We start from the raw sequence: 12285 nt of genomic DNA, 5'->3' as shown, positions 1-12285 counted from the left end.
GTTGTAACGTTTCACGGGTGGTTTAAGGAAATATGTTTGTCAGAATATACAAAGTCATTTTACACGGCCACTCAACGTTGAGTTATGGCTATAACGTCCCCTTATATCAAGAGAAGAGACTTCTAAAATTATTACTGCAATTAAACGTCTCTTGTACGAAAGGATCGTTTCGCAAGGATGAAAGATAAATGATGTGTCTTCATTGATTTTTGCAAATCTCAATCGACGATGTACAATTTAAACTGTAATCAAATATATGTAAATGCAATTTGATCATCCTATTATCTTTAAATGTTTATCGTATCTGATTTTTACTACCGTAAAGAATTTCAGTGTAGACTGCTTATTTTCTTGTTATTTTTGTTCAACATTATGCGTCGAGTGACGATGACATTTAGTTAAACTTGACGTTTGACTAATTCAAAATAAACTAGATCTCTCATTTAATCAGGTTTCTATGATATATAATGGTGATATATAATTTGTGATACTATAATTAATTTTAATAGTAAAATTTTATATTTGTATATAATTTTATACAATAATTACGTAAAGAACCGTGCAATTTTAATTTTATATATTCGATTAAAAATAATATCAAGTTTATTAAAATTATTCCTAATAAAATATTTACTCCAGACTCAATGAATCTGTCTTAAAAATTATGTAAAACATTTCTTATATATATGTATATATGACATATGAGATTTGCGCGACTAAACATGACGACATTGACAGACTAAAAGCTTTTAAATTCCTTCGATTTCATAACATTATGGATTACTTGTTATCTATTTTGCACATTTCTCAACAAGCTGGAAAGTAATGAGATTCGATCGTTTGATTTTTATTTTTTTTTAATTTTTCTATCCAGAGGCAAGAAAAAACGTACCTCGTGTTACGCGCGAGTGTCACGATGCTATCTAATTTCATCACGGGGACGCCAACGTGAGAGATTCCATTCCGATGACTTTTCGCCAGTCATTTAGTTCCACTGTCGATAGCGCGGGTTCATTTTTAGATTCGTTGCCGACTACCACGTTCATATGACAAACTTGCCAGTGACAAGAAATAGAACGCGCAAATGACGAAGTCACATCAATGCGCTGAACGTAATGCATGTGCAGCCATTATATATAAATATAATTAAAAAAAGATTCGAATAGAAAAAGAATATGAGTAACTTTGTATCTTTATAATCAGTGTGCTATCGTTCATGATTATGATAAAATTTTATTTTAGTATGATGAAAATTATTATAAAGGATTTTAATCTGAAGATGTAGAACAGTAGGCTAAGTGCAAATATAATAAAAAAATTCGACTTATATTACTTATGTAGGTAGGTATATATTTTTTTATTATGATTATAACAATCTTTGATAATGGTAAATTAATTATAATGAGTTTCTATAGAAAATCTCACTTGTGCGAATTCGAATTCTCATATAATGCATTGTCGTCTTCGTTAATTTTCTGATCTCATCGTATAAAAACAAACATTATTGTGTAACAGCAATGTGCCAGATATAAGAACTAAGATGAAATTCGGTGCGGCACGCGTGCCTCTGATTACGAAAGAAGTATAGCATGTAATAAATGCTTTTTCTCGTCCTCTACACTGACTGTACATGTCTATCAGTCCTCATTTGGGAATCTCCGGCCTTGGATAATTCGATGATACTTTTTGCTGCATAATATTGTTGCAATAAATTGCATTTTTTTTTATCGTAGAAATCTTGGGTATCGAAATATAAATAGATGATTTAAATGACACGAAAATATTCTCAGTAGAGTAATAGCTTTTCATCAGCAGCACCACTCGGAAAATACGTGTCTGATCTGTCGTTATCACTTATCGGACTTCATATACTTCGATGATGTATCATACATAGCGTCGCGGCGCCCATGATAGCGTAGGCGTTTGTATAGCTCGACTGGGATGTAAGAGGATTTCAAGTAAGATGTGGTAGTGGCGACGATAGTGGTGGGCGAAACTCCAATCTCGAGGTAGCTTCACGATACCTCGCGCGTTTAGTTGGCGCGCGGCACCCCGAAGATTGGGACGGCGGATAGAGACACTCCGTGCAAGTAAAAAGAGAGTAGGATACGAGAAACAAGAAGCGAGACAGCGACGAGCGACCATACGACGAGTGACGACGACGACGCAAGACGAAGACGAAGACGATCGAATCTGAAAATAAGAAAAAAAGAGTTCCTCTTAATTTTCTCCGTTTTGTTCTCGCGCGAGCTTGTAGAATTTTCGAGCCGAGTCTCCCCAAGCCGAGTGTGTGCGTCTCATTGTCTGCCTCGGGAGGGTTGGAGTGATCCAGGAATAAGCGACTGTTCGCCGTCGTCAGGTGTCCGAAGAAACGCTCGGCCAGGTGCTGGGACTCGCACCTTTAGAAGGAAAAGCGCTCATCCTCTTCTGAAGACACTTCAAGTAAGTCTCTCAATGATGCATTGGATGCGGATGCGCACGTTGTGTGGCTGCGAGGGAGCGTGCGTGACGATTGCCGAATTCACGCGTGTCAGTGCGATTTCTCATCACACCTTGCCCAAACTCCTTTCAAATTCCTTCTTTTCCCCTTTCATCCCTCCATCGCCTGTTAATGTTGTTAACGTCAAAGATCGCGTGTGGATCAGTGCCGAAGTGTGAGCAACAAGTGACGGATCGGTTTCGCGCACGCTCACCTACAGTGAGTGATTCGCCAGAGGGTAGGTGAAGGGACAAGTGGATTGAGGAGGTATGTCACGCTCTCATAAGAAAATGATCCAGTTATCCTCGTAGATCAGTCGTTCCTTCTTATTTCGAATATACAATTAAATGTATCTGCAAAAGCAGATATGATACAGAAAACGAACGAATATTAAAAATTGAAAATGATCGAGAATTAAAAAAGAATGATGGAAAGCAAGTGTTAACGAATCACAATACACGCTGCAAGCTGTGACATCTTTCATTCTCGCTTAGATTTTGCCATTTTATAAAAATGGAAAAATTTGCTTAATTTCTATTTAAATTATAAATTCTTGTATTAAACACTTTATTTATTTATCTATTTATTATTTTTTATCTTTATTTTTTTTTATTTATATTATAAATTTTCAAGATTAAAAATGTAAATTGCGAAAACAAGACATTTTATCACGGTGATATTTGTAATTTTATTTTAGAGGATTGATAATATGGGTATGGATTTATCATTATCAAGTCTCATCACTATGGATATTAAATTTAAGCCTCATCAGATTGATATTAACTATTAATAATCCATATTAACATGGTGTAGTTTTAACATCATAGCTTTTCATCAATGATGTTATCACACTATGTTTATATCAACACCAACACGAGAGAATTATACAAGCTCATCGCATCATATTATTAAATTCATACTTATTTCTTTTAGAGTGATTATTCTGAATCTTCAGCAGTTTATACGATAAACAAGGGGTTAATTTCTGTCAACATTTACATTTATTTCGAATCTTTTTTAGTTACTAGTATTGCAATAATTTCCTCATTGTGTTTTCAATTACTCTTCATCATTTTGTCTCATTATTTAATTATTAAGAGAAATTTGGCTAAAGATTATAAAAAAATCTGAGTCCTATTTTCAATAAGTTCATAATGTAGACATAATATGTCTCTCGCGTTCGACAATCCTACTTTACATGACTAATCGCCACGAGTTCCGTCGCGGCGGCGGCAACTATTCGTAGACTACTATCTAGGTATCTAGGCTCGGAGTCCATTTATTTTTAGGAGGGCGTAACGTGAGGAGCAGTTCGTCGTTCCTACGACCAGCTTTTCGCTCGTGTCGTTGTTTCATACATCGTTTCGTCCATCTTCACATTATTGTATCGTCCGACACTTTGTCTAATCTTCATTTGCGATCTTGTCTTCTCATCGACTTCCTCTTCTTGGTCTTTCGCATCTCGTATTTATACGTTAATTTTAGTTATTCGTTAATTCAGAGCCTTAATAGAAGTTTTATTTGCCCATTTCTTTCTGTATCATCTCATTCCAATTGTGATTCTAATCATGCGATTTAAAAGAATATTCTAAACTATTCTAATCTATCTATCAATCTATCGATTCTAATTTATCACATATATCTTAATTTCTTGATAAATCAGTCAGTTATCTTTCCTTTACCGCTTTTTTATTGTTTTTTTTTATTATTTTTTATTATTTTTATATTGTTTTTATTTTCTTAATAATTGTTTAATAAAAAAATACCAGTTAAATAGAATAACATTTATTAATATAATGCAACATTCTTTGCAACAGATGTGCCAGAAATTTTCAAAAAAAAATTTTGTCAAGATTCAATTATACAGAAATTTTGAAGAGATGACGTATTTACTTTACAAAAGTTTTTTCCGCTGCCGTAATAATTGCAGATGCTATAATTCTTTCTTCTGACTTTAGCGATCGATGAGAATCTCAGAATGCTAACCGATTTAAAAATATCCCACATACCACAAGTTCTGCGAGTTTTGTTAAATTTGGAGAAGCCAGTTGGTAAAGAACGTAAAGAAAAGTTAAATCAGTACATGCGTTCCCATCTTGGAAAAAAATTTTAAAAATACGATTAAATCTGACAAATACAATGTTAAAAGCAAATAAATTTCTTTTTAGTATTAAATATACCTATATAATTATTAATTTAGGTTACAATTATTAATTAAATAAAATAAAATAATTAAAGTATTTTGGTTTAATTCTTACAACTGTTTTCAATATAAAGTGCTTAAGAGAATAATTTTAATTCTACGAAGATGAGAGAGGAAGATATTTTTTAGTTCAATTATATTTTTACTATTTTTAGATGTATCACTTTATGACTTTATTTGAATTGTTAAAATTTTTTCTAAGAATTTTAATGTAAATGATAAATTTTATCTTGAAAATTATTTCCTGATCAAATTTATTAAACGCAGATATATTTATTTGATTGATTGACTTGATATCTGTGTTAAGACGCTACTGAGACAAGATATTGAATTTCCTGTGATACGTACATTATTTATAATTAAAGTTGATATATATGAACATATTAAGAATGTTAAACACAACTGTATATGTATACATCAAATTCGATAAAGAAAGCCAAGATCAAATTTTGGATATTATAAATAATATATTCTTTTATTAATATATACGTTTTAATCGATTATTCACTCCGTGTATTTATGCATATTGACGTATTTTTGGTCATTGTCGACATTGTTACATTGTTAGTCAAGTGACTCGGTTACCTATCATAGAAGTCAGGCTTAAGTGTAAAGTGTAAAGATATTATTCTTGGCCGTATTTGTTATTTTCTGATTCGAACAAATTTGCTTCTTCTTTTTGACAATTAATTAATATATCAATGTGTTTTTTAATAAAAGAAAGAGGAAAAGAGTCATTAATCATAATAATTATTAAATTTTAATAAACAAATAATAATGGTAGATAAATCATTTAAAAATATATAAATACAGTTTTTAATTTTATAATTTTTATTTATGAAATCATTTAACTTTAGCGATGTTATAATCATCCGATATGTCAGTATTTCATTTACAAACAACCTCATTTCGTTTACTTGACTAATTAGTTTAAAGTTAATCTAATTAATTTACAACAGAAGGCTAACCTAGAATCATATTCTTGATCTTTTTTTTCAAATATTGCAAGACATATTAAATAAATGAAAAATTATTTAATGTTTGAACTTAAACATTTTCCGCATATTTTATTAAAACATCGTATTCTAATACATTTTATATGATTAACAAAAGTTACAAGATATTTTATAATTTAAATCGTTATCTTATTACTTCAAAATTTATTTCAAGCTTCTACCTATTTAAATTCGTTTCTATATTTGTATATAAAATTGTAATAAAATTGTTATTCTTATTTTATTTTTTACAAAATCGCGCACATAATCTAATAATTAATATGTGATATTACATTAACTAAGAAGTTATCAAGTGAACCTTTCATCACAGCAACGTCATTTAATATAATTTCTGATTTTGTGACCGGACGTTTTGCCTCATTCTGCCAAAAAGTCGAGTGCAAATGCTTGTTTACAGAATTTCTCGCGTTTTATCGCAGATAGATCGGGACGTCGATCGGTGATTTTAGTGCTGCTGTCGACTCGTTTGAGTCAGTCGGCGAAAATAGACGCACGGTGCGTCGCAAGTAACGCGGTCAGTAGTATGGTAAAGTGCGCCTGCGAAAATGCATCGTACGACTAATAATTATAACCCTCGCGAATAGAATTTAGTTCCGGATATGACTTCACCTTGAATGTAGACTATTCTACTATTCAGAAGTGAATCATTGCTATGTGACATAAGCTTTTTTTATAAATCGTTAAACATCTCAGAAACTAATTATAAAATTTAAATTTTTGATTATATTAAAAAAATGATAATTAATATTATTCATATATATTATCCATGTTTTCTTCTTATTCAAGAATTAAAGTTATGGTATATTGAAGCAATGATTCAATGATATTTAAAATATCTTTAATATTTTAATCCAATTTTTATTATAATGCTATTATTGTTGCATTCTTTAATTATAATTTTTTTTTCTTAATTCGCGTGTTGAATTAAATTCCTTAATTCGCGTTATGATTTAGATTCCTTTTTCCTAGGGAAAGCATGTGATTAAAGATGTGAATCATTTTGCTACAATGCAGTACATTATATAGAATGGTAAATATTTTTAGATTACTTACTTCACATGATTCTTAAGAGTGAGTGGGTGCATAATAGCAGGTGTATTAGTCACGCTTAAATACATACAGTTAATTCGATAAAAATAGATATATTGAAGATTATTATTCGTAGTACAAGTATCTTACATAAAAATTTAAATTCAATTTTATGTCAGAATGCTGATATCAAATTTTATCATTTGTATATATGTTAGAGCGGTCGTATAAACTGTCTCGTAAATTCATAACGATGAAGAAAGGAGATTGCTTGGTACAATGCACGTGGCTCAGAAATTTTGCCAAAAGTAATTGCGTCTTTTTAACGATGTTGATGATACTTCAGTGACAAACGCTCATTGAACGTTTATTCCCATTGTGAGATTTTAACAGTTTACATTGCAGTGTCCCATTCTTAATTTTTGTTTCCTTTTGTTTTCTCTTACCTTTATATCTCCTTATATCTACCTTATATCTTCTTAACTTTATTAATTATAATATGCAATCATAATATCGATTCTATTTGTTTTATAGAATTGTTTCGTTATATAAAGCACTTATATATCTAATGATAATGTGCTACATTTTTATTGGGTCAAAGTATCAACAAATATGTATTGTATCACAAATAGCCGACAGAATTATGCCAAAGTGAAGCAACACTTTCTATATAGCCAGCAAAAATATTAGGTCAGTTGGATGCCGACATTCTCTCACGTACAATGTGCTGACATTTTCGAGGATTTGAATAACACATTTCTCGACCGATATCTTAACATTCTTAATGATTCTAAAATTTTTTTATCGTTTTGTTTTACTTAAAAAATAGTAATATATTTTTTAAAACAATAACATAATTTTAAAAAGTTTTTCTTATTATTTAAATACAATAATTTTTTTACTAAAAGACACAATTAATATTTTCTATGAAATGCGTAAGTTCTAGTTTTATATTTCTAGTTTTTAATACACAATAAAGCAAGTTATACATACTATTTAAACAAGCAAGTTATACATACTATTTAAACTTCCTACGTTATTTAGGTGAAAAAGCATTCAACAACAAGTAAATTTTGTAGGAGCAAAAGCATATTACAAACTCAGAGAAATAAATGTTTATCTTATTATTAATAGGAAAAACAATTTTTCTCGCACGTTGAATTCTTAAATTAGTAAAAAGATTAATACAAAATTTTTTCAATCAAACTTTATGAATATTTTAAAATCTTGTAACTCTTTTGTATTTTTTTTTCTTTTTGAAAAATCAATCGTCAGATGGTAATCGCGATGCGAAAATCAACATGCAAAAGAGCTGGAATGCGAACGGCTGTTACGAAGTATAGTAATTTCGGGAATGCATGTGGAGGCCACTTGCCAAGTCTTACTGTGACGTTGTAATACTCAGTCCATCCGTTTTGTATGTCATTTCGTCGGTCCGTTAAGTCTCCCTCGCAACTGCTTGGTCTCGTCTCGTCGAAAAGCTCAATTATAAATCGTATTACTCGCTCAATTATAAATCGTACTAGTCGTAGAATATGACATTAAATCCGCAATACACACACACACACACACACACACACACACACACACACACACACACACACACACACACACACACACACACACACAATATAAAGCAGCTGTAAAAATCTATTTAAAAATTTGCGTATAGAATTAACCATATTTATTAATTTCTGCTAATTAGAACTAGTGGATATGTAAATTCTCTTTGAAGAAAATTCTCTTGAGAAAAAGGAATAATGAAGAAACAGCTTTTTCTGCTAAACGCAGCCAATGGAACTTTTATACATGTTTAACATCGATATTGTTGGATCGATAGCTCCTTTATCTTTTCATTTGTGTTATAATTCGTTTATTTGGCACTTCTCGAGACAGTGCGAGCGAAGCCAGGCGTATCATATTTCTATTGCCTAGCTGGAGCTGACATAATAGGATGATTTGTTTCACAATTTTGTGGCTCGGACGATGGCAACCGACCAATTACGCGAATCTCACGTTACCGGAAGGATATCGTCTCGTGTCCCAACACCTACCCTTGCACTTGGCAGTCTTCTCCGGCACACATCACGCAAAACTAATTCATATATTCTGAAACGATTGTCACCTATATTTGCACAGTTTATCAATCAAATTTAAACTTATCTTATATTCTATTTATAATTATTTATGATAATTAAAATTATAGATAACTGCTTGAGCTTGTTTAAGCTGGCATTCTATCACATTCGTAAAAATAACAATTAGACATAGAATCTGAGAAATTTTCTTTCTTACGGATACAAAAAAAAGCAAACTAAATAGAATATTAATTTTCTACTTAAATACGTCATTATTTTGTAGCTATAAAGAATTCCAACTAACTTCTCTAATTAATTTCTTTGTATTTTTATTATTTTTTAATCATAAACATTTTGGTTCAACATCCAATCTTAATAACATCAATATTTTCTGATAATAAGATTTTCTATTGATTGATTGAAATGATATAGAACATTTATGTTTATTCATGTATTAGGAAATTATTGTTAGAAAACATAATAAAGTTGCAAAAGAAAACAGGTGCAGAAAATTGGTGTCATCGTGCGTTAGACCACGTCACGCTATACGTCACATGAAAATGATCTAGTCACGTAGCTGATGATCACTTAAGCGAATCGACACTTCTGGCACTTAAAGGCGTCGTGCGATGCCACGGGTTTCAAAGGAACGATTGTCCGAACTTGCGCGCGAACATATTACATCCGACGGGTTGTATCGCGACTCAAATGTACGCGGTTTCTACGGTTAGATGCCAAACATAATAACCGATTACCAAGATAACTGGCCTAACCTATTTTCGAGCCAAGAGCCGCATTAATAATAGTGGCCTTACGTCACCCCACGGCTCCCTCGGCCTTGAGATCTCGCGGGAAAATACTCGCTCAAGCTCGAAGAAGCGAGATTCGCACGAATTCTGTGAAAATTTGTCGTTCATCACGCTCAATTTGCAGTTAAACGTAATCGGTTTAATGGTCCTGTACATCGACGGTTCGAGATGACCTGTCATCGCCGTCGTTGCCGCCATCACCACCGCGTTGGTACCTGCTGAAAATAGGCCCGACACTCATAAATTACGAGATCCTTTCGACGTGGCGATAGAGGAAAAGCAAGCGTCGCTCATTCCCATCGTAGTATTTCGCAATGAAATTATTATTAGACCGTCACGAAAATAATTTGCAATTTTTAAATTTCGCATTTCTGCAAAAGAAAATTGATACGTACAGTTTTTACGGTTCTTTTTTCGTGGTACATAATAGTGTTTACTATTTTGAAGAGAAAATTTATATCGAACATTAATATAATTACAATCAATGATAGATTGATATTCCTTTAGTCTGTAATTAGTTTGTCAGTAATTAGAAACAGAAAGAAAAAGAAGTTTCAAAATATTTCTATTAGTTGAAGACTTCAAAATATTTTAATTATTTTATTGATTTTATATGTACATTTCAAGATATTACTATAATGTTTGATAAGATAATGTTGCATTTTGGCGAATGTGTAATTTTTGAGAACTCGGTCTCTGTCGCTTTGAACGATCTGAAAATACGAACGATTTGAAAATACGATCGCTTGGCAAAATATATTGTCAGAAACACCTGGATACTAGATAAACCATATTGAAACAGCACGCATATGCGTAATTTATTATTTTGGAAGGATTCGCATTTTCAGCAGCTGAAAATCGTAAGCGCAAAATCACAATCTACAGCCAAGAGTTGAAGAGCAATTTCGAGTTTCGCTCATTTACTGCGAGAATACGACGATCATTCCGTACTTCCTTTAAATTATGTAAACATCTATTTTGAATTTATTACACACGATAAATTATTCTTGAACGTTTTTTCACTGTCGCGGCCGAAGAGTCGCTTCATTTCGCTATTTTCTGGCGATCTTCCCTTCGAAGATCAACCACAGTGACAAAGTCGCGTTTAATTCCAAGAAATTTATTTAACAGTTCATATTTCTTTCAGCGTTTTTCTAATTTTATTCGTATAATTGATTCTTTCCGAGTCTTATAATGATTGAGAACTAAAATTCACTTGTTTCCGCTTTAACTTTCTTTCATCAACGTATTCATTCATCTAGGATGAGTACCTATGTAGGAACCTCATCATGTCTTACCACGTTCATAAGGCGACGTTAAAGAAAGCTAAGTATAGGTATCTGTATAAAAATAGCTGCGGGTGAGAGAGAAGCAACTATAGGTGACAGCAACTCAGACTGCCAAGGTTTACTGAACCGCGATGACTAGACTCGAAGTATAATCGATGCTGTCACTCCGAACTCTGAACTGCAAATACACGTTGAGCAAAACAGAGTAACGATATTCGAATTAGTCATTATTGTTTAATGACAAATTAAAATTTTGAGGGGATAAAGATAAACGAGATTGTATTCCTTGGTGAATTTTAAATTTTAAAATAACTTTATATCTTCCCTATCAGAATTTTAGTATAACAAATCAATTATTAATTACTATTGAATTTAAAAAATTTTAAAAGGAAATTATATTCCATTATTGATAAATATAGTTTCATTAAAACAAATAGTTTCAGAGCATAATGCTTTTATTGTGGCAGCAAAGACTAATATGTATATAGATATGCATTTTAGAACAATATTGGAAATAATGCATATATAGCTATTCAATCGTATATTTTAATCTTCTTTATATTTAGTCTTTTTAAAGAAAATATTAATTTTACTTTCTATATATATATGTTGCAAAATTTAATAATTAAACTGTGCCTAAAAATAAGTGTTATATATAAATGTTGTATAGGTTCATATTGTAGAAATTTTATTAAAAGTTACAATTAAAAAATATGAAAGTTTAATGATATGGAAATTTAGTGCAATTTAGATGTTTTAGGATTTAAAACCTGGGACATCTTGTATATTAATTGCCATATTAATGTAATGTATTGTATTTCTTTTGCTTCTAGTATTCTCAAAAGTGAAAAGCGAGTAAAAGTGAACGTCGAGCTCAGAAGAAATCCGCGACAGAAACAGGTTGGATGGTGCCGCAGGTCGGCGCCATTTAAACCGACGAGCTGGGCGAAGGAGCTATTTCCTTCCTTAAGTCGCGGGTGTGAACACGCAAACGGGATCTTCCAGGTCTCGTTGTAAAGACAGGTGCGAAGGCGTGCCTCCACAATGGGGGTCGCCGACGACCTCGCGCCCAGCTTTACGCAAAAGCCGCAATTGCGGCAGGAAGACGACGGCAATCGGCTGATATTCGAATGTCAGCTAGTGAGTTCACCTAAACCCGACATTTCCTGGTTCCGCGGCGAGACCGAACTTAGCGAAGATGACAGGACCAACTTCAAGGTGCAGAGTGTCGGAACCAATAAGTTCCTGGTGGTACTCGAGCTCGACGATGTCATCGAGACCGACGCAGGCCTCTACAAGGTCAAGGCGAAGAACAAGATGGGCGAGGTCGCTGCCTCTATCAACCTCAACTTTAGTCGTAAGTATTTATAGCGTATTTTCTT

The 12285-nt window shown here is 32.4% G+C and overlaps 1 protein-coding gene across 1 annotated transcript in view; it reads left to right on the top strand.

The window, feature by feature from the left end:
* Positions 1–1968: 1968 nt before the first annotated feature.
* LOC108684199 (twitchin) overlaps positions 1969–12285 on the top strand; it is a 105061-nt gene continuing 94744 nt past the window's right edge. Inside the window, exons 1-2 of the mRNA XM_018188400.1 lie at positions 1969–2442; positions 11737–12260. Coding sequence (XP_018043889.1) covers positions 11948–12260 — 313 coding nt within the window. The 5' untranslated portion in view covers positions 1969–2442; positions 11737–11947. The remainder of the gene's footprint in view (positions 2443–11736; positions 12261–12285) is intronic.

Source organism: Atta colombica, unplaced genomic scaffold (assembly GCF_001594045.1).
Source record: "Atta colombica isolate Treedump-2 unplaced genomic scaffold, Acol1.0 scaffold127, whole genome shotgun sequence".
Taxonomy (NCBI): domain Eukaryota; kingdom Metazoa; phylum Arthropoda; class Insecta; order Hymenoptera; family Formicidae; genus Atta; species Atta colombica.
This window is presented reverse-complemented; position numbering and strand designations above follow the sequence as displayed.